The sequence below is a fragment of the Azolla caroliniana genome, unplaced genomic scaffold, assembly GCF_043228905.1.
Source record: "Azolla caroliniana isolate FFs.n. ecotype wild unplaced genomic scaffold, voAzoCaro1.0.p SCAF_7, whole genome shotgun sequence".
In the NCBI taxonomy this organism is placed as follows: Eukaryota; Viridiplantae; Streptophyta; class Polypodiopsida; order Salviniales; family Salviniaceae; genus Azolla; species Azolla caroliniana.
This window is the reverse complement of record NW_028230442.1, coordinates 1,284,708-1,305,596: the sequence shown is the minus strand read 5'-3', so window position 1 is coordinate 1,305,596 and position 20,889 is coordinate 1,284,708. Positions and strand designations below refer to the sequence as shown.

Sequence of the window (20,889 nt, the reverse complement as noted above, 5' to 3'; positions counted from 1 at the left end):
ATATATGCTAAGGTATATCCAAAATGATAAAACAAGAGATCCTTCCCTATTGATACATTTAATCTCAAAGGGCATGAAATGACTAAAAGAAAATGGGCCCAAACTCCTTTAAGGTAGCTCATGGCCATAAAACTAATCCCGGATAGGTTTTTGTGCATTTTCTATGCCCATCCACCTTGACCCAACCATCTGGTGTGACCTTCTTAGGTTTGGCTAAATTATTAAAATGGATGGCAATTCCCTCAAGTAACTACTTTTGAATTCCTTTGGTCTTTTGATTGTTCTTCCAAAGAAAAGATAGGAAGTTCTTCCAAGCATATGAGGACATGCTAGTTGTTGCTTCTAGGGTAGAGAGGAAGAGGCCCTTGTCCATTTAGGTTGGGAGATTACAATCGAGAACTCCATCACTGCTAGTCATTACCCTAGCAATGGTGTGCTAACTAACACCTAGGGGAATTTAAGACAAGCCCACCTGAAGAGCAAGCTATTTGGTGCCAAATGACTAACTAATTAACTATATAGGTGGAGGCCATGAGAAACCTTTTGGCCAAACATGGTGTAGATGTGGTAGAAACGTCATCTACCTTGCAAAGATAATGAAGCTAGGATCTAATATGAAAAGAAAGGGGCATCGGCCATTCAATGAGTGCGAAATGGACAAAATGTCCTTCATCTAGCTTAGAAAGATCATGAAGTTAGGATCCAGTATGAAAAGAAATGGGTGTTGGCCCTTTGACGAGTGCAAAACGGACAAAACATCTTCATTGAAGTTTCTAGGGAGCACACATTGTAAATATACTTAAATGGTGTTCATGACTCTTTGAAGACTAATGTTTCACAACATGTGTTGCCTTGTGGCACTATTTTAAAGAGGATATTTCCGTAGAATATGCAAAAAGATATTGTTGTTTATTGCAACTCTATGCTAATTTTTTGTGTATTGTTTTCATTCCTTGCTCTTACCCTTCTCTTGTAATCTTAGCATAGTGCCAAATGTTTCATAAGTAATAATCGGTGATAGCTACTAGTGATATCACACGTTTTGGAGTTAATTTTCTGTCCAATTCTAGATGTTGAATTTAATGTTCCACGCTTTTGGTACATCCATGATTCCTATGAACTGTTGACACAATAGTCATGGAGACATTGCACTAAATGTGATCAAAACCTCCAATGGAACTATTGCTACATTCAAGTCGGCAATTTAATTTCAACTTTGACAAATCACCCAGGAGCTATCAAAAAGCCGAGAGAATTGCCATCAAAACATATTAAATCTAGTGTTGTTATTGCCACCTAAATTAGTGAAGGGTGAAGCTACCAACAAGTATGGGAATGTCCCAATATTTATTTCTTAAATTGAAGGTATAGTTATATTATCTCGCCGTAGAGCAAGATACGCATTATGCACAACTTACAAGCTGAGATGAGGTAGAATTGGATGACTCATATGGCACAATTCAACTAAGCAACTACCTCTTTCGAACGAACACATCACATGGAAATCCAAAACAAGAGAAAGCTTTAGACAAATCCATTAAGTTATGAAGTTATAACATTATTCTCATTATTCAAAGTAGAATAGGTCACTTATAAGGACGTCCAATGAATGACCTTAGTGACCCTTTCTTTTATTGTTAAAGGCAGAGAGCCCAAAAGGCTACTACTTTTTGTGAGAGTACAATTAGAAGGTGGCAGTTCAATCTAAGCATCTTGCCACGTCACGTCCATGAAGCCATACATGTCGCTATTCTGGGACACGCCGAGGGCTGCCCAAACGGCCGGGGAGCCGTCCACGATGTTGTTGGCGCAAGGGGGTTGTCCGGCGTGCTCCGAGTCGCACCCATTCTCCGAGTCACATTCGTCCACCACGGTCGCAAGTGTGGACTGGCCGTTGCCATTGATTCGGATGTTGCGCCCGCACCGGCTGCCTCCACTGTACCACCCGGTCGAGAGCGCGACCACTTGAGTGTCGTCCGAATGATATTGGCCATCGCATTCCGACGGGCCACCGCCATCACCATCAGGTGCAAAGCTATTGAGAGTGAGAGTGGCCGCGGTTCCACTAGAAGAAATCGGCGGGGAGCACGACACCTTCTGGCATGTATTGCTATTGCAACACGAGTCCGAGTTCTGGCTTGTGGTGGGGCACGTATTGCCGTCTCCTCCAGTGCCACCGCCTCCCCCACTGCCCTGGCAAATAGTGGTGCCTACATCCGGGTCATCGTCACACTTACCATTGATGCAAATGAGTTGGCCGTCACAATCGTCGAGTGTGTTGCAACTCCCCCCGCAGCCGCTTTGCGCCATGGCACCAAGATTGATCGATAATGTAAATACGAATGCCGCGGCCACTGACAGTAGAAGCACAAATGTTTGTCGGGACATCTTCATTAAACCCTAGATTCACTGAGGACACACGGATTTGCTTGTGATGGAATACCTTGCTTGCTATTGAGGATATTGGTGTAACACAATTTATAGACTCTTAGAACCTCATTAAGCTTTAGACTTTTGTAAGGTTTCTTGGATAAAGATTCCTACATTTTTCAATGTCTTATCCATTTTGAAACAAATGGTATGGTGACCATTTTGGTTTTGGCTGAATTATTCAATGGATGTCAATTTCTTCAAATAACAACTTTTGAATTGACCTTTGAACAAAGTGTGGGATTGAATTTTGCAAACTAGAGGGACAGGTGGCGGACTAGAAATGTGGGCTCACTCACGTACTTACGCATGGATACAAGGTCATTGCCTCGATGAAAAGATAGGGACATCTTCTTGCAAGTGTTCGAGGATGTTGTCTTTGCTAGTGTTACGAGTGTGACCACATGGTATAATGAACAGTAGTTCTCTAATCTTAAGGTTACTTAATGTTAATGGGTGTTGGCTGGTTCACAAGGATTAATGAAGGGTAAGGATTGAGTTATTCTCAATCCTATGGTGTCAATATCTAGAGAGGCAGGTGCATGAGTGGCTATCCCACATGCGCAAAAGAAAGAGGACGTCGATAAGAGGCGAGAATGGATGCATTCAACGTAGAAAATTTCTTAAAGTGTCAATATACCACCCTCCTAAATAAACATTAAGAGTAGGAACACCCTTGAGTGGGATAAGTTGAGCTAATCCTTAGTTATAATACCATATTGGATCTATAAGCTTTTTTGTGCAAAGTACAAAGATCTTGAGGACTAGACATCAATTGTGTGGATCAATAAACACAATTGAAACCCATGACCCGACAAAGTGTAGCCTTCTCCTTGAGTAACACAAGTGAGTTCCATCACCTAATGGTTAGCACCACAATTTATGCTCATTGGTATTGTCCATGTGACAACATCAATGTATCGGCCACATGGAAGTTCCTCTAGTAGCTCTTATCTCACTTCAGAACCCTTTGCTCTCCAAACGCTTGAGCCATCCCCAACACTTCCTACCAAGGATGTCAAGTTTCCACTCACGTTGTTGAAGATGTAGAAGATGAGATGGTCTTGGTTATCAGTAATCTAATCCCTTGTAACACCTAACATCGAGGATTCTTGTGCTCTCCTTTTGTTATTTTGACCCTCTAATGTATGAGTGTGGTACATTGTCCCATATACATCCCATAGTGTTGGCCCTCTACGAGTTTGAAACTGACAAAAGGTTATAGTTGTATTATGCATTCAAAAACATATGTAATGCCTCAATAGTTTGTATGTTGTTTAAGAATAATATATACGTATATAAACAAACACAAGACCTTATTGTAAAGAGAATAGTTTGGTAGAATATAGAAAAGAGTTATTATTGGTTGCTAAGTTGCTATGTTAAATTTTTGTGCCATTTGTGCATTATTTTTATTGCTCACTCCTACCCTTGCCTTGTAATCTTGGTATCATATGACGTGTGCATAGGAGACCATGGACAAGAACTTTGATTATATGTGTACGGCTCAAAGTTGCCTTGTCATCCTTAGGGAAGAATACTAAGAGCAAAAAGGCAAATGATGTGCCTCGGGTAATATTGTATAACATATTTCGATGTGTTTGATCATCAATGTTGGTTTATGTATTGGGAGCACAACTTGCCCCATGACTTAGTGACTTTTTATAAAGCTCATAATATTCTAGAAGCCTTTAGCAATTCCATGATGATTTTGCTCTTTTGAACAAAAGATCTTGAGCTGGAACCCAATCAAGGTGAAGTCATTTTGAGCATGTAGTTTGTTACATTTACATTAAACGGCGAAGTGTTGTTTATAGTTAGGGAAGGTAGTTTGTAATTTATGGGGCATGAATAAACTTTTCACCATGCATTTCATAGTTAATAGTTAGTAAACCTTGGATTTCTATGACTCCTAAACCAACTACCTACCAAATTGTTTCCATTATTGTGATGATCACTGTTCATGACATTTTTAAGTGGCTAGTGTTTGGTGTTTATAATAAATGGTACTTATTTTGGAATGACGCGTTGCAAGCATCGAACATTTAAGAATACATATATCAATCAACGATAGCTAATACTAATACCATACGTTTCATAATTCATAATTGTTTAGAATTTCTCGGCACCTAAATCAATTTTAGATGTTAAATTGACCCTTCTTGACTTTTGGGCCATCTTTGATGCCTATTCTATGCATTATTGACACAATAGTCATCGAGTTGTTTTACTTTTTGACCATGTGTGATACCTATTCTATGGATTGTTGACACCAATAGTTGGGCCATGTTTAATGCCGATTCTTTGCATTGTTGACACAATAGTCAAGTTGTTATACTAGTTGTCAGCAAAATCTCCAATGGGACCATTGCTTAGGAAGAAGTTCAAGAATTTCCCAATATTTCTTATTTAAAGTAAATGTATGTGTCTCTTTCTACAATTCGATAGATAATTCATTATAAGGAAGTCCCCCAATCCTAGGGGATAGTTATCGTGACTTGAACATGATACTAGTTGTAATAGTGTGCTAAACTTTCATGTATGATATGGCACAATTCAACCAAGCAACTACCTCTTTCTATGTCCATCTACCTTGAACGAATCTTAATGTTGCCTTTTTGGTTTTGGCTAAATTATTCAATGGATGTCAATTCCATCTAATAATTACTTTTGAACATACTATGTGATGTATATGGAGGAGTCAAGACTAGAAATATGCACTCACTCATTAAAGTGTAGGCTCCAATTTTGAATGTCACTTTCGAATATATAAAAAAGTTTTGGGTAGATGGAAAAAGATTTAGAGCTTCTTTAGTGAGCTAAAAATAGATATAGATGAGAATTTCAGCATATGAAAAGGGTAGTTTTAGCAAGATTATGATATGAAAATGAGTGTAAATAGATGAAAAGGGTTTTCCAAGGGAATCAAATTTTTGAAGAGTATCGGGTTTTACAAAATCTACAATCACAATATCAAATGAGAGAAACAATGACAATATCAAAATCTACAATCAAATATGCATAAGCTTTCTAGTAAAGAAAGAATGATTTGGGCACGGATCAAATTGGGGCAAAGAAAGAGAGAAACTTATTGGGAATTTGGCTATGCAAAAGGTTTCCGGTAGCTAACGAAGACGAATTCCTGGAGAGAGCTTAGCCAAAATTTAGACTTTAACCGTTGAAAGAAAAGAAGAAATGGTTCTCATCTTCTCATGATTTTGAGTTGTACATGTCCATCTTTCTTGACCAAATAATATAGAGTTTTATTTAGTTTCTAAAGTTTATTCAATGACTACATTTAAATTGCATGGCCTTTCCATATACTTGAATTCCATGACCTTTCAATATACTTAATCATCTGATGGGGAATGGAAAGGTTGGGAACTAGAAATACGCACTCCATTACAGAATGGGTGTTTCAAGCTTGTAGAGTTGAAATATTATTTTCATAATGTGGATAAATGTACAAAATTCTTATAGCATGGACACTGAGAAATACTAGAGCACCTACTAATGAATTTCTTCCACCAGCACACATGTTTCAATGTTCTGTAAAAGACCAATTTGAGGACTTTGAAACCAGTGCCTTAAACAATGGATAGTCTCTGAATACATTTGAATCATATCTTATAATAAAGCTCTTGCCCATGCACCATACGGCGTTCTAGTGTACTTCATTCTAAGATGAGAAATGTGTTAGCTAGAAAGCATACTAAAAATGTAAGGAATATGTCATGCATTATGTATCACCTTCTCAGTTCATTTTCTGTAGCATCATCAGAAATGCTAAGCATGCAAGCACGTCCCAGGATAGTGTGGAAGCCAAGATAATCATCGATATTTAAAAGCTAGAAGTAGATGCAAAAAAAATGGTAAGCTTTGCAATTTATCAGCGGCATCCACTTCAGAGGGTTCCACACTGACCCAATTTATTGCTTTATCAAATATTTTACATCTCTTTGATTTTTTTGCGATGACAAGCAAAGAATGGAACCTCAATGATATGATACAGATTGGCAATGTTAAGTGTGCCAAAACATTTCGGTATGGTGTGGAAAACAACACCATCAATATCTGAAAATGAGAAGTAAATGCAAAGTTTTTTGAAACTTTTGCAATTTATCAGCAGCATCCACTTCTAGGGGTTCCACATCGAGTCACTTTATTGCTTAATCAACGATCTTACATCTCTTTGATTTCTTTGGTATGACACGCAAAGATTTTAAATCTTAATAATATGCTACAGTATTGTTTTAACCTGAGCTATGCACCGAATGTTGAAATACTTGTTTTCCAAGTTTTGCATTTCCCCAGCTCCTACATGCACCTAACAGATTTTTCCACACTATCTGGTCAGGACCAAATGGAATCTTATTAATCATCGCTATTGCATTGTCAAATTTCCCTGCGCGGCCACATAGATCCACCATCCATGTATGATGCCTAAGTGTTGGAATGATGCCGTAGTCTTTGCTCATTACTTGAAAATACGTTTGGCTCTTGTTGAATAGACCCATACGACTACATGCTCTCAGAACAACAACAAAAGTTACAAGGTTTGGTTTAATACATTCACCCACCATTCCCTCTAACATCACAAAAACATTGCTAGTATCGCCCAATTGAGCATATCCTGCCATGAGTGCAGTCCACGAGACTATGGTTCTAATTGGAAGATTATCAAACACTTCTTTCGCTGAGGCTATTGACCCACATTTTGCATACATATCAACCAATGAATTCCCAACAGCGACATATTCTCTTCCTATAAGTCCTTGTCTTTCAATCTCCGCGTGTATTTCTTCTCCTTTTTCTTTTGCTCCTATGTTACCACATGCCTTCAAAATGCATATCAAGGTAACTGCATTTGGAGGAATACCCTCTAGTTGCATTTGTTCAAAACAATTGAGGGCTGCCTTAGAATGGCCATATTCAGCACATCTTGTAATTAACACTGTCCACAAAACAACATTGCGATCTATAAGTTTATCGAACACTTGCTGAGCTCGAGCAAAAGAACCACATTTTGCATACATGTCAACCAATGTACTCCCAACAACAATATTGTTTCCCAACAAACCTTGACTTTCAATCTGAGAATGTATGGCAACGACCTTATCCATTGCCTCGATGCTACCATAAGCTTTCAAAATGCAAATGAGCGTGACGTCCGTTTGGAAAATTCCCTCTAGTTGCATTTGTTCAAAACATCTAAGTGCTTTCTCATTATAACCATGGTCAGCATACCCTGTTATTAATGTATTCCATAAGACTTCATTCCGAACTGGAAATATATTGAATACATGTTGGGCTCTCTCAAGATCACCACTTTTGGCATACATATCAACCAATGCACTACCCACAAAGAGGTTACTATCCAACAACCCTTGTCTTTCAATCTCCATTTGTAACATTTGACCTTTTGTGATGGCACCCAAATTAGAGCAAGCTTTCAAGCTACAGACAAATGTTACTGAATTAGGAAACACTCCTTCCAAACGCATCCGTTCTAAGCAGTCGAGCGCCTCTACATTATGTCCATATTCAGTATATCCCGAAATCAATGATGTCCATGAGACTACATTCCGATTGGGGATCTTGTCAAATACTTGCTTTGCTTTGGCAATAGAACCACATTTGGCATACATGTTGACCAAACTATTGCCAATGAAATGGTTTCTTTCAAGTAGTCCGACACCGAGAATTTGAGCATGTATGTCAAGGCCTTTCTCCAAGTCTTTGAATTGTGCACAAGCCTTGAGTAAAGAAACAATAGTTCGAGCACCAATGTGTGCAAAATAATCCTGCTTAATATTTTTGTATAGGGTGAGAGCATGCTCTGGTTTTCCATGCTTAATATAACTGATTATGATGGAATCCCATGAGCATTGGTTGGTATTTGTCATGATTTTAAGATAATATATATCAAGCACATGATGTGAACCATATCTTCACACAAATAGGACATGTATTTCATGCTCAATTCATCTGAACCATTCCCAATATCATTGTTATTCCTCACTACTTTCATATTTTCAGAGAAAAAACAATATAAGAATCTTACCTCTACACATACATAAGACATGGCTTTCCACCTCAATTCAATGAGATGAAGTATATTCAATTCGTATAGACGTGTTCACATCTCCCTTTGAGCAATAGTAAGTGCAAGAAAAAAAATTCTTTTATTTCTTTCTGAAAGATAATTTCGACATTTGGCCGAAAATGGATGCAGAATAAATAACCTGTATCACATGCTCACTCAGCAGCAGCAGCAGCAGTTAGGATTTCTCAAATCCTATCGTTTCAGGGTATGTGAAACATGCGTTACAGGGCTTCTGAATCTCTTTCTCCCTCTCTCTCTTCTCTTTCTATGTCAAAACATCAAACTTCATAAATTGCCATACCATGTATGTATAGGGAATTCTAGTGATAGAAGCCAATGGCTTTGCAGACATGGCCAAGTGACAGGAAGTGATTTATCTTGCTTCTAATGGATCATTTCTCTGTAAATGGCCAAGTGACAAGAGTGATTTGTCCGGCTTTGGTAATAAGTCAGGCTACCATCTACTTTACTCTTCCACCTGCCTTGGCAAGGTACACATAGGTCTGTCTTGTCTCAAAACAAGTTTAACTACTAGGGGTTATGACACATTATGAGAACTAGAGAGTATGTAGTCACAATCCCGTTGATTTGTCGATCATCAACACAGATTCATTGCTAAGTTTTGAAAAAACATTGTCAAGAAGCGAAGGCACGTGATGAGGGGGACAATAGGCACGAGGTTCACGATACATCATATGGTGTGGAACGCAAAGCTCCTCGTCCAACTTGAATTCTATTGACCATTTCATTTTTTAGCGCTCTCGTTTCCATTACGCGACTTGAGATTGACACACAAGTGCTCTTGCAAAGTGCTTAAAGGTGCATTCACACACTTCAAATCTCATATCCTAATCTGAATGACATTAGACAGACATTACTCTTGTCCGTCCAAATGTTTAGGCATGTAACAATACATTCAAGGTAAGTTGAGAATAATTATTCTACAACCAAATATGTAATCTATGTTGTACACCAAAAGGATACATTAAATGAGAAAGCTTGCCAGGGCTCCACAATCACATGTATGTATTGTTGAGTTACAAATAACGAAATAGGTGTTCCTAACTCGTGTGTCATTGCGGAGGAGTTATTTGGCCTTTCATGTTGAGACGAATTTTGGTCGAGATAATAGTAACGTTGCGAATCGATTTTTTCGGGTTCTAACGCTGAATATGAAGAAATTGTTACAAGAAATTCCACGTGAAACTACAAAATCTTTGTGTGTGGCTCACAATCATTAGGCTAATATGTTGTGCCTCACATTATTCCCTTCCAACAGTGTATCTGTCTTTTGAACAAGACTAAAAATTGTAGAGCTAATGTAGAGACAGAGCATTAGGAAACAGGGGAAGATGAATATAGTTATGGAAGGAACCTCGGCCAGTAGATGGGCAGACAGAGGAATGAACAAATTTCACACAGATTTTGAGAAGAGCAGTAAGAAATTGAGGAGGAAAAATCCTCTCTTCTCTTCTAGGGTGTCCTATAGAAACAGGGGAGAAATCTCAATGATGGCTAAAGAACAAGGAAGTAAAGATCCTACTAAACGAGGTTGGTTCTATGATACCTTTGTTAAAGAGAATAGTATGGATGCTAAGCTCAGCAAGTTCAAATCGGATGTTGCTGCGAGAAATGGCTATGTTGGATCATGGTTTCAAGATTCCTTCAAATACACTGCTTGGGTTGGTATGCGGATAACTTTGTTTTGTCTTGTGCTATCTATTATAACTATAGTTGCCACTGTAGATGAAGTAGGGGTGCTTATTCCTCATGGTGTTTGGCTGTTTGAGTTTTTGTTTATATTTGAAAACTACCTGAATGCGATTGACCCCACTTAAGTGCTAAATCTACATTTAGTGAAAAGACCTTATATTGCTAATTTTTTCATATAATAGCATTTTATTGGTAATTTTCCTTTAGTTGACCTATATTATGATTAGATAGAGCCCTCGATGGAGTTGGCGATTTTGGGTGTTAAGGGGTTTGTGACTCATTGTATTGGTGATCAACGAGGTTTCTTTATGCGGTCTCTCCAATCATGAGAGAAATTATCTATTGGGGCGTTTAGAATTTGGATTTGCTTTCTCATTCCTTTGAATATTGTTAACAAGTAGGGTGTTTAGAATTTGGATTTACATCTTGGTATTGAACATTGTTGTGCATCTGTGTATTTATATACCTTTCTCTGCCATGATGAAACTACCAATTAGGTATTCAACTTTAAGTTTGCATTTTTCTTCTTTTGCAGCTTGGTAGTGAATAATGCTATATATACATATGTATCTTTCTCTATGAAGATGAAAGAAACATTGGGGGTGCTATAGAGTACATAGATACATACGTCCATATATCTTTCTTTCTCGTTCTATCTCTCACCAATGGAGACCAACGATCAAATCTACTTTTAAGTGTTGAATTGCAGCCATTCCAGAATGCTTGACCATTTTTTATCAGGGTTATCTGTTTTTCTTCCAGTACTTACATTCATGTGTATATTGTAGAGGTTCATAGAAAGCTCACTGAAAGGAACTTGCAAAGCATCGAATGCAAGGAAGCTTATAATCTTGCTAAATCGGGAAAGGCCATTCTTCTTGATGCACGAGAATCTGAAGACTTTGAGAAGGTTTTCTTGCTAATTTTTCCCTGTACAATTTTGCAACTTTTGAATCATTCTTTAGTAACACAGAGTTGTTATGTTCAGGTACATGTAGAAAATGCAAAAAATGCACCACTTTTTAGGCTAATACAAGGAAATGACATGAAAGCAAATATGAGGTGTGTATCAGCAAATTAAAATTTGGAAAAAAAAGCACTTACATCTGATATTTGGATTGTTTTTAGAAAACCACATGCACATTAATCTCTATTTCGATAGTATGCACTTAAAAGTATTTTTTTCTTCTTCTGTAGATTTTTATGCATGATAATTGTCGCTCATCAGTAATGATTGGTATTTTTCACTTAAAACCAATGTATCATATATATTTTAAACATAAATTCTCCAATGATTTCTTTAATAGAGTCCAAGTTCATTAACAATAACGCCATGCTTTCAATGCCCTGCTGAAACAATGTTTTCTTTCAGGAGGTTAGGCTATGCATTGCTGACTGATTTTGCTGGGACAGGTTAATTTCTATTTATTTCACTACCATCATAGCCTTGTCAATTGTTAACAAAGTATGGACACTGTACAAATCATTTTCTTGGGTCCTTTTTTGGGCAGAGCGTAATCCATTCTTCCTTGATCAAGCCATTGAAGCTGTTGGAGGCGACAAAAGAAAGAAAGTGATAGTCATGTGCACCATTGGTGGCACACTGCAAACATATGTGGAAAGGAAAGGCCCAAAAGCCAAAAAATTCAAAGATCCAGAACGAATGTTTGGGCGACAATCTCGGTAAGTTTTTTTTGTTTTGTTGATGAAGTTCATTGCCAATTTGGTAGACAATAACTTTTGTCCTCAACAAGTTCACACATCACACTCTATCGCAATCCTCCACTATTGAACGCAATTAAAATTTATTTCCCCAACCTTAACCTATCCCAGCACACATTTCTCTCTCTTAGTCACAATATGCCCTCTCAGTTGCAATGTTCATTAGCAGAACTCTTGAACATTGAGAATCAATAACCAACTGTGTGCACACTAAGTGAAAATGTTCTATTTTGGTTCCACAGGTCTTATTTGACTTCTGAGAATGATAATAAAACTCTCCTTGTTTTTTGCTCTCACTATCCAAGAAAAAGATGCTTATAACGGAGCCTTCAGGCATTGGTCCAACAGTCTGGTTCAATGCCAGTTGTCAATCTCTCTCGTGCCCTTTTGGGGCAATGGGGATATTATATTTTCAATATAATATCTGGGACATCAATATACCATCATCAATCTCTCTCTCTCTCTCTCTCTACATCAGGGCTGAACTCTAGTGGTAAGCCATATTTTTGGTAACCCTTTGCCTCACTAATTGCACTAATTTACTACATGAAACAACAGAATGTAGTGTATGGTCCTGACATTGAGGTATTTCTAATTTGTGTTGTGGTGGAGACATCGGGTCTCTGACGCAGGACATATTTAAGCTGAGAGCTCCACGTACCACGTGACTTTCTTTGATGGTTCAATGGTAGTTGGCGTCACTTTAAAAGTAGAGGTCATGGATTTGATTCTTGCTAGCAACAGAGAAGAAAAGACTGCAAGGAAACAGGGAGTCTGAAGAAGGTAGAAAGTGATTACTGGTTTTCTTATTAACAGACAATGAACTGTAGACTCCAATGCCTCAAGGCTTCCCTTGCGGCTGCAAGGTCTTGACATCACCTAGTTACCTACAACGGGATGAGCTCATGCCCAAATTCTAGCAACCTTTTATGTATCCGACTAGGAGACAGTGGGAGCATAATTGATTTTATCCGCAGTACAATGGAAGCCAATTAAACCATCAAAAGCTTCATTATCCCACACTGCTCAAGGTGTCAACTACAATTATCTCTCCATATCCCTCACCAAGCATGCACGTCCTCACCAACCTCACTGAAATGTACAATTATCCACTTAAACCATGAACTAGCAGAAACTTATAGTCAACATGTCCAACATATACTCTACCATCTAGACTCCACCATACCCCTCAATGCTCTCACCTCCCAACTGTCTACACTGCATATTGCCACCAAGTCTTGACAACACATAGTTGAGACACCATATTCTTGGAGAACGAATAGCCTGCAAGCAAATGAGAACCCTAATGCACAGAAAAGGTGCATTTATAGGAAGCATAATATTGGGATTTTGTTCACATTTTCATGAGCAAAGATTTAGCCACTGTTTGGCAAACTCTCAATTAACCCCAACTCTTGACCCCAATTAAGAGTCCATAACTATGGCATGCCCTCACCTGTTCTGGCTCTGTTCTTTAGATTCTGCTCCTCCATTTGCTCATATCCAAATCCTCCTAATTAAGCTTCTTGACCATGTCCACTGATCATCCGATCCTCTCGTCCATCCTCCCACCCACTCATTCGCTTGTCTGCTCATTGTCTTATCTGTTATAGATCAGTGGAGCAGAAAGGTGGTAGACCATAATGCATTAGGATCATTGTTGGGGTTGCCAAACAGAAACAAGAGCTATGAAGACAGAAAGGTGGTAGATCCTAAGTCTTCCTAGCTTGTGTTTCTATCTGGCAACCCCAACAATGATCCTAATGCATTATGGTCTACCACCTTTCTGCTCCACCGATATATAACAGTGGTATCAGAGCATGGGAGATCACAATAGGGAGCTTGGGAATTGTAGTAGCAACGTTGGAGATTGGAGCCACTTGGATGAAGCATCAATCTGCTGCTTGGCATCTGAACATCATTTTTCCCTCGACAGGAAGAAAACAGCTTGCTATCCATAGGTATTCCTCTTGCTTAAACTCTCACGCTTGTTCAACATATTTGTCAGAAGAAATAAGTTGTGGTGGGAGACCTCACTACATTCCGCAAAGAGTTGAAAATTTTGGATGCATAGCAGATGCCTACAGCTTGTGATTTTAGAAATGTATGCTCACTGTAGTTGATATTTGGAAGGTGTATGGATAGTGGTGCATGTTATATGCACTCATTGGTATCATTTTGAGATTTTTTGGGCAATAAGTTGGTTAGTTGCTTCCTTCTATTATTCAGTTGAGAAGTTCTTGTGCTCAGTTGTTTGATACTGTTGTTCACTCCCATGGAGTCAGAAACGTTGGATGCATCTAGTAGCACTTCTGTTGGTTGTAATCGTTCATGTAAGAACTATTTGTTTCTTGGAAAAGATCATATTGAGATCCGCAAATTTGATGGATCTAATTTTGCTTTGTGGAAGAATCAGATGCATGATGTATTGGTTCAAAGAAAGCAAATGAGGCCTCTAGGCGGCAAAGTGAAGAAGCCGGATGACATGGATGATGATGATTGGGAGGAACTTGAAGCTTTGACCATGTCTACGAATCACGATAAGACTGCACTTGGTAGATAGTGTGTATTTCACTGTTTTAGGCAGTAAAAATTCCGATGAACTTTGGAAAAAGTTATGCAATACATATGAGAAGGAAACTGCAGCAAACAAAGTGTTTTTTATGAGAAAGCTCTATGACCTTCGCATGAAGGACACTGATAGTGTTGCTTCTCATCAAAACGAGTTTGATGCATTATGGTCTCAGTTGCAAGCTCAAAAGATGACCATGGATGATGAGCTGAAATCTGTTTTTTTGTTATGCACATTGCCTATCTCATGGGACACTTTCTGTACTACTATAGTAGTAGTGCACCAAAAGGCAAATTGGTGTACACTGATATTTGTGGAGCTTTGCTAAGTGAGGAAATTCCTAGGGAATCTATGGTTACCTCACAGGTTGGAGAGGCATATAATGTACGAGATTCTGATTATGGCAAGAACCAACAATGTGGTAGAAGCCAAACCAGAAACAATCGTGGAAATGATAAGAGCAGAAGCAAATCCAGAAAGAGACTTGTGGAATGTCATTACTGTCACAAAAAGGGTCATATGGAAAAGGACTGTTATGCCTTGAAGAACAAAGAAAGAGAAAAGGAAAAGGGTAAAACTCATGGTGATGGGCATGTTATGCAGGTGACCAATTCATCATCTTCAATGAAAATAGAGGAAATAAATGCTACATGTGATGATGATGTTGATATTTTGGTCGTGGATGATGATGCTACTTATGTTGAGGTCAACATGGCTCACTCGCTTGCTCATACATGGCTGTTGGACTCTAGGGCTTCATTTCATGTGACCCCACATACAGAGTGATTCACTCGATATGAAGCTAAACCATTTGGTACAGTCTGGCGTGGAGATTCACGTTAGTGTGATGTGGTTGGCATTGGAGATGTTATACTACAGTTTTTTGATGGTTCTCAGATTCTTGTACAAAATGTATGCCATGTGCCTGAGCTAACTCGTAGCTTGATGTCTGTTGGACAGCTTGATGACTTTGGATATAAAGTGATATTTCATTCCAAATCTTTTCGTATTACAAAAGGAAATATGATTATTGCGAAAGGAAACAAAGTTGGTTCACTTTATCCCTTAGTTGTCCATCAGAAAGAACATCTTTTGACTGTCAAAGAACAGCCCATGACTTGTATTTGACATGGTTGTTTAGGCCATATGTCTCGTAGGGGAATGGAAACTCCGTCTCGTTTTGGCTATTTACCCATGTTATCATTTTCTAATTTTTCAGTTTGTGAGCATTGTCAATATGGTAAACAAACAAGAACTGTACATCAGATTCGTTCTGATTCTTCTACTCAGCCCTTGGATCTAGTTCATACAGATGTATGTGGCCCTATGCCTACTAGATCATTGGGTGGAGCTTTGTATTTTGTTACATTTATTGATGACGCCACAAGAAAAGTGTGGGTGTATTCCATAAAGGGGAAGGGTGATGTATATCCCATTTTTAGAAAATGGCTTGGCTTGGTTGAGACTGAAAAAGGAATAAAGCTTAAGGCTTTATGTTCTGATAATGGAGGTGAATATACCTCTAATGAGTTCAGGATTTTTTGCGAGTCTAGAGGCATTTGTAGAGAGTATATTGCCCCCTACACTACTGTACAAAATGGTGTAGTGGAAAGGATGAATAGAACCATCCAGGACAGAGTTGTTTCTATGTTGCATCATGAAAACCTTCCACAAGGTTTTTGGGCAGAAGCAGTTCGGACTGCTGTTCATGTGATTAATCTATCAGGATTTTTTGCGAGTCTAGAGGCATTCGTAGAGAGTATATTGCCCCTTACACTACTGTACAAAATGGTGTAGCAGAAAGGATGAATAGAACCATCTAGGACAGAGTTGTTTCTATGTTGCATCATGCAAACCTTCCATAAGGTTTTTGGGCAGAAGCAGTTCGAACTGATGTTCATGTGATTAATGTATCACCTAGTATTGCCAAAGGATTGGAAGTGGCACAAGAGCTGTGGACTGGAAAAACCCCTCACTATGATCATCTTAGAGTGTTTGGATGTAAAGCATATGTTCGTGTTCCAAAACAGTTAAGGCAGAAACCAGATTTCAAAAGCCGAAAATGTATTTTTCTTGGCTATGGTATAGATGGTCAGTTTGGATATTGCTTATGGAACCTTGAAACGCTCACTATAATCAAAAGAAGTGGTGATGTCGTTTTCAATGAAAAGACTATGCATAAGCAGCCAATTAAGGAAGTGGAAGTGAAGAAAGTAGTGTTTCAAGTTGTTACACCCTCTATTAGTGTGCAAAAGAATAATCCCACACCTATGCCGGACAATCCTACATATTTTCACCCATATGAGGATGTTCAAGATGATGATGCATGTGTACAAGCAGGAAACATTCCGACACCGGTTCAGCAACTAGTGAGACAATCTACTCGTGTCTCTAGGCCACCTGCTAGGCTCACGGATTATGTGATGTTAATGGATGCAGGTGAACCCCCTTGCTATAAGGAAGCTATGTTGAATAACGATCATGCTAAGTGGGAGCATGCCATGCAAAGTGAATTGGATAGTATTCATAAGAATAGTACTTGGGATTTAGTACCTTTGCCAGAGGATAGGAAAGCATTACCATGCAAATGGGTCTACAAGTATAAATATACATCTGATAAAACTTCTCCAAAGTACAAAGCACGATTGGTAGCAAAAGGTTTCAAGCAAGAACAAGGAGTTGACTTTGATGAAATTTTCTCTCCTGTAGTTAAGATGACTACATTGCGTATGTTGCTTGCATTGGCTGCGAATCAGGACTTAGAATCAGTTCAAATGGATGTAAAGACTGCTTTCTTGCATGGGGATCTTGATGAGGAGATCTATATGGAACAACCAGAAGGTTATGAAGTCTCAGGCAAAGAACACTTAGTATGTAAACTCAAGAAGAGCTTGTATGGGCTTAAGCAGTCCCCAAGATTGAGGTACCAAAAGTTTGATGCTTTTATGAAGACTTAGGGGTGCACTAGAAGCAATGAGGATCCATGTCTTTATACGAAAAATGTTTAGATGCGAGTTCTATTATGTTGATACTCTATGTTGATCACATGCTTATCGTTGGTAAAAACGAGGAGTTATTCTTGTTGAAGAAAAACTTGAGTCAGACTTTTGACATGAAGGATTTGGGAGACGCAAAACATATTCTTGGTATGCGTATTACTCGTGATAGGAATAAACGATGCATTTACTTGTCTCAGGCTGAGTACATATCGAAAGTACTCAAGAGGTTTAATATGGAGAATGCAAAGCCGTTGGGCACTCCATTGCCTACATATGTAAAGCTGAGCACGTGTGATTGCCCCACATCTGATGAGGACAAGGAATTCATGACCAAGGTTCCTTATCAAACTGCTATTGGTAGTCTTATGTACACCATGGTGGCTACTAGACCAGACATTGCATTTGCAGTGGGCGCGGTAAGTCGATTCATGTCAAATCCTGGTAAGAAACATTGGGATGCACTCAAGTTGATTTTGAGATATCTGAGTGGCACTAAAGATAAGTGTCTATGTTTGGGTAAAGGCGATGTCTCTATCATCAGATACACAGATTCAGATTATGTTGGATGTGCTGATAGTAGGAAATCTACTTTAGGGTACATTTTTCAAATTATGGGAGGTGCCATGCTTGGAGATCCCGTCTCCAAGAATGTATCACATTGTCAACTACAGAGGCTGAGTATGTTGCAGCCAGTGAGGCATGTAAGGAAGCAATTTGGCTGTCTCGATTAGCTAGTGAGATGGGTATACCTCAACATGTACCCAAATTGTTTTGTTATAGTCAGAGTGCTATTGCTTTGGCTAAGAACCCAGTATATCATGCAAAGACCAAGCACATTGGAGTGCGATACCATTTCATTTGTGAATGCTTAGCTAATGCCGCAAACGCATTGACCAAGGCCTTACCACAAGATGCATTGGGGCATTGTTGTCACTTGATGGGGATCACCTAGTGCCTTATGTAACATGCCCATCAGGTGGGAGGTATAGGCCTTGTATAGTTCAACCTTCTATTGTTCGCACTCTTAGTTTAGGCTTTTAAGTGGGAGATTGTTATATGTACATAGACATGTACATAGTGTGAAAAGGCCAAAATGGCCGGTGCTCGTATTTTTTACTTGGTGATATATGGTGTGAGAAAAACCTCTCCTGCAATATAGAGGCAGAAAATTGCAGCCATCGTTTTTCTGTTTTTCCCTTTTATGAAAACAGTTTTTCTTTCTCTCAATTATTCTGTCTTGGCTCTCTGCTCCACCGATCTATAACATTATCTAATCTCCAGCATGTCTACTTACCTGATCCGATCTTCCTCCGGTCTGCTCATCTGCTCATGCATCCTCCCATCAGTCCATCTGCACATTAGCTCATTGTCTCTTATAAACTTTGTGTATCCTCTTGTCCAATCCCTCCCTCATCTGATCTCCCACACATCCGCACATGGCCCTTCCCATGTCATGTTATTGGCATCCATCGAACAATAATACATTGTCATCATCTGTCACCTTTAGAATGGATTCTAGTAGCAGTAATTGTATGTTTTGATGAAACTATTTTCATGCTTGATTTGCAAAAGGGACTACAACGCCACATGAATGCATTTGAATGATTCTAGTAGTGAGAAATTGTAACCGAATTACCCTGAATATACTTGGGAATGACCCTCACTAGTAAAGGCATTTTATTTCCCCTTGAGACTTTCAAGGTGCAACTCAAGTTTCTGTGTGAAATCTGTATGAGACACGCCCAACAAAATGTCATAGAAAATGAAATTTTAGCAATGCAATGTCGCAAAATCTGATCAAGTGCTCAAACAATTCTTTCCGTGGGTTCTTCAAACATTTCTCAAATGAAATGTTCCAAATTCAGGCCCATGTATCGTAATTTTCGGACTAGCAGTTGGAAAGATTCTGGAACAGTATTAGGACCATGCATCATATTGACCTCTCTACAATGGTACTGGTTCTTGTTGACCATAGGTATATTGACCAATGAAATTTTCGGATAATCTGGAAGCCAAGAATTGTGAAGCTTGATAACAACTTTAGATGGTTGCTTAAATTTTCGTGACTTGATAGATTGATCTTTTTATAGGTTAATAATATTTTTCATGAGGTGGATGGTTAGCAAATGTTGCTAAATTTGTAACATTGTGATGAAAATTCAAGTATGTCCTATGCATAATAAGAGTGGAGGTTAAACAATTACTAGCCATGCATGGCTCTTTCTTTTGAATATTCACCGTGTTTGGCATCACATTATTTAATCGTTGGCATCAATGTCACTCTTTGAGTCTATCTTCACATGTCAACATGCATTTTATAGCTATATGGATTTGTAGTTCAAAATGAGAATTTGTTGGTACACAGGTCCTTGAAGGCGGTATATGAATTGCAAGAGGCTGGTTTCAAGAATGTCGTCCATCTCAAAGATGGTGTCAATCAATGGATATATTTGGGCTTACCAATAGATGGAACAAATGTTTAAAAACATTTATGGTTTGTGTCTTGGCGTTCATCAATTAAGACAAGATTTCTAACATGTTGCCACGTGCTCTTTCTATTGTCATTCCACCTCACGATCAATAGCAAGAAAAGAAATGTATTGTACATAAATTGTAATTGTAACAATATTGAGACAATGTACATCGAATGAGTCCAAGATCTAAATTTTCTTTTCTTTGGCCTTGGTTTGAGTGAAATGTTTTTTCTATATCTTTGTAGTCCCTAACTTTCGATGGCATGTGGTTCAATGTCGTATTGTATGCATGTATGCAGGTATGTATTGATAGAGAGAGGCAGAGACTCCAAATATGTGAATTAATCTCTTATCATTTAATGCATTAAGTTTGCTTAATAGTTTAAGTACGATCAATCCATCATAACAAAGCTGTCAATTGTCCAAGAATTCAAATACACCTGCTCGCTTAAATAATGACTCGGTGTATGTGCAAGAATTCAATAAATCCATCATAACAAAACTGTCAATTGTCCAAGAATTCAAATGATTCAAGAGTGCTTAGTGTACATAAATGTACTAAACAATTTACAAGGTTGATTGCCAGTGGTGTTCCCAAATCCATCATGATAGCCAAAGATCGATAGATTCAGAGAAATATCATCACCATGGCTTTACAGAAATCTCGAAGATCATCCATAGAAATTGTTCTCCTTTGAATCCTTACTGTGTGGGAAAACTAGATGGGAGTAGAGAAAGCTACAAGCAGAGGAGGGCTATTTGTTGAAGAAGAAGCGGCGCAAGCCCATTCTATACCCCCCGAATCGTAAGAGACAATGGGCTTGCAATGTGAACCTGAACCAAAATCGGAATGAGGGTCCCATTCGGAGTCAC

At 38.6% G+C, this 20,889-nt stretch overlaps 3 protein-coding genes across 3 annotated transcripts; 1 reads left to right on the top strand and 2 right to left on the bottom strand.

Annotated features, from left to right (window-relative positions):
* Window positions 1-1,537: 1,537 nt before the first annotated feature.
* LOC147861449 (kiwellin-like) lies at window positions 1,538-2,471 on the bottom strand. Its single transcript, XM_087323026.1, has one exon. The coding sequence runs from the start codon at window positions 2,392-2,394 to the stop codon at window positions 1,705-1,707; it is 690 nt and encodes a 229-aa protein (XP_087179152.1). The 5' UTR covers window positions 2,395-2,471; the 3' UTR covers window positions 1,538-1,704.
* Window positions 2,472-6,289: 3,818 nt separating this feature from the next.
* Window positions 6,290-8,797, bottom strand: LOC147861448 (pentatricopeptide repeat-containing protein At2g03380, mitochondrial-like). Its single transcript, XM_087323015.1, has one exon. The coding sequence runs from the start codon at window positions 8,334-8,336 to the stop codon at window positions 6,684-6,686; it is 1,653 nt and encodes a 550-aa protein (XP_087179141.1). The 5' UTR covers window positions 8,337-8,797; the 3' UTR covers window positions 6,290-6,683.
* Window positions 8,798-9,807: 1,010 nt separating this feature from the next.
* On the top strand, window positions 9,808-20,216 carry LOC147861447 (rhodanese-like domain-containing protein 14, chloroplastic). The gene is made up of 6 exons (XM_087322746.1): window positions 9,808-10,222; window positions 11,038-11,159; window positions 11,238-11,311; window positions 11,622-11,662; window positions 11,761-11,932; window positions 19,908-20,216. Exons 1-6 carry the CDS (start codon window positions 9,889-9,891, stop codon window positions 20,023-20,025), a joined length of 861 nt encoding a protein of 286 aa, XP_087178872.1. The 5' UTR covers window positions 9,808-9,888; the 3' UTR covers window positions 20,026-20,216.
* The last annotated feature ends 673 nt before the right edge of the window (window positions 20,217-20,889 follow it).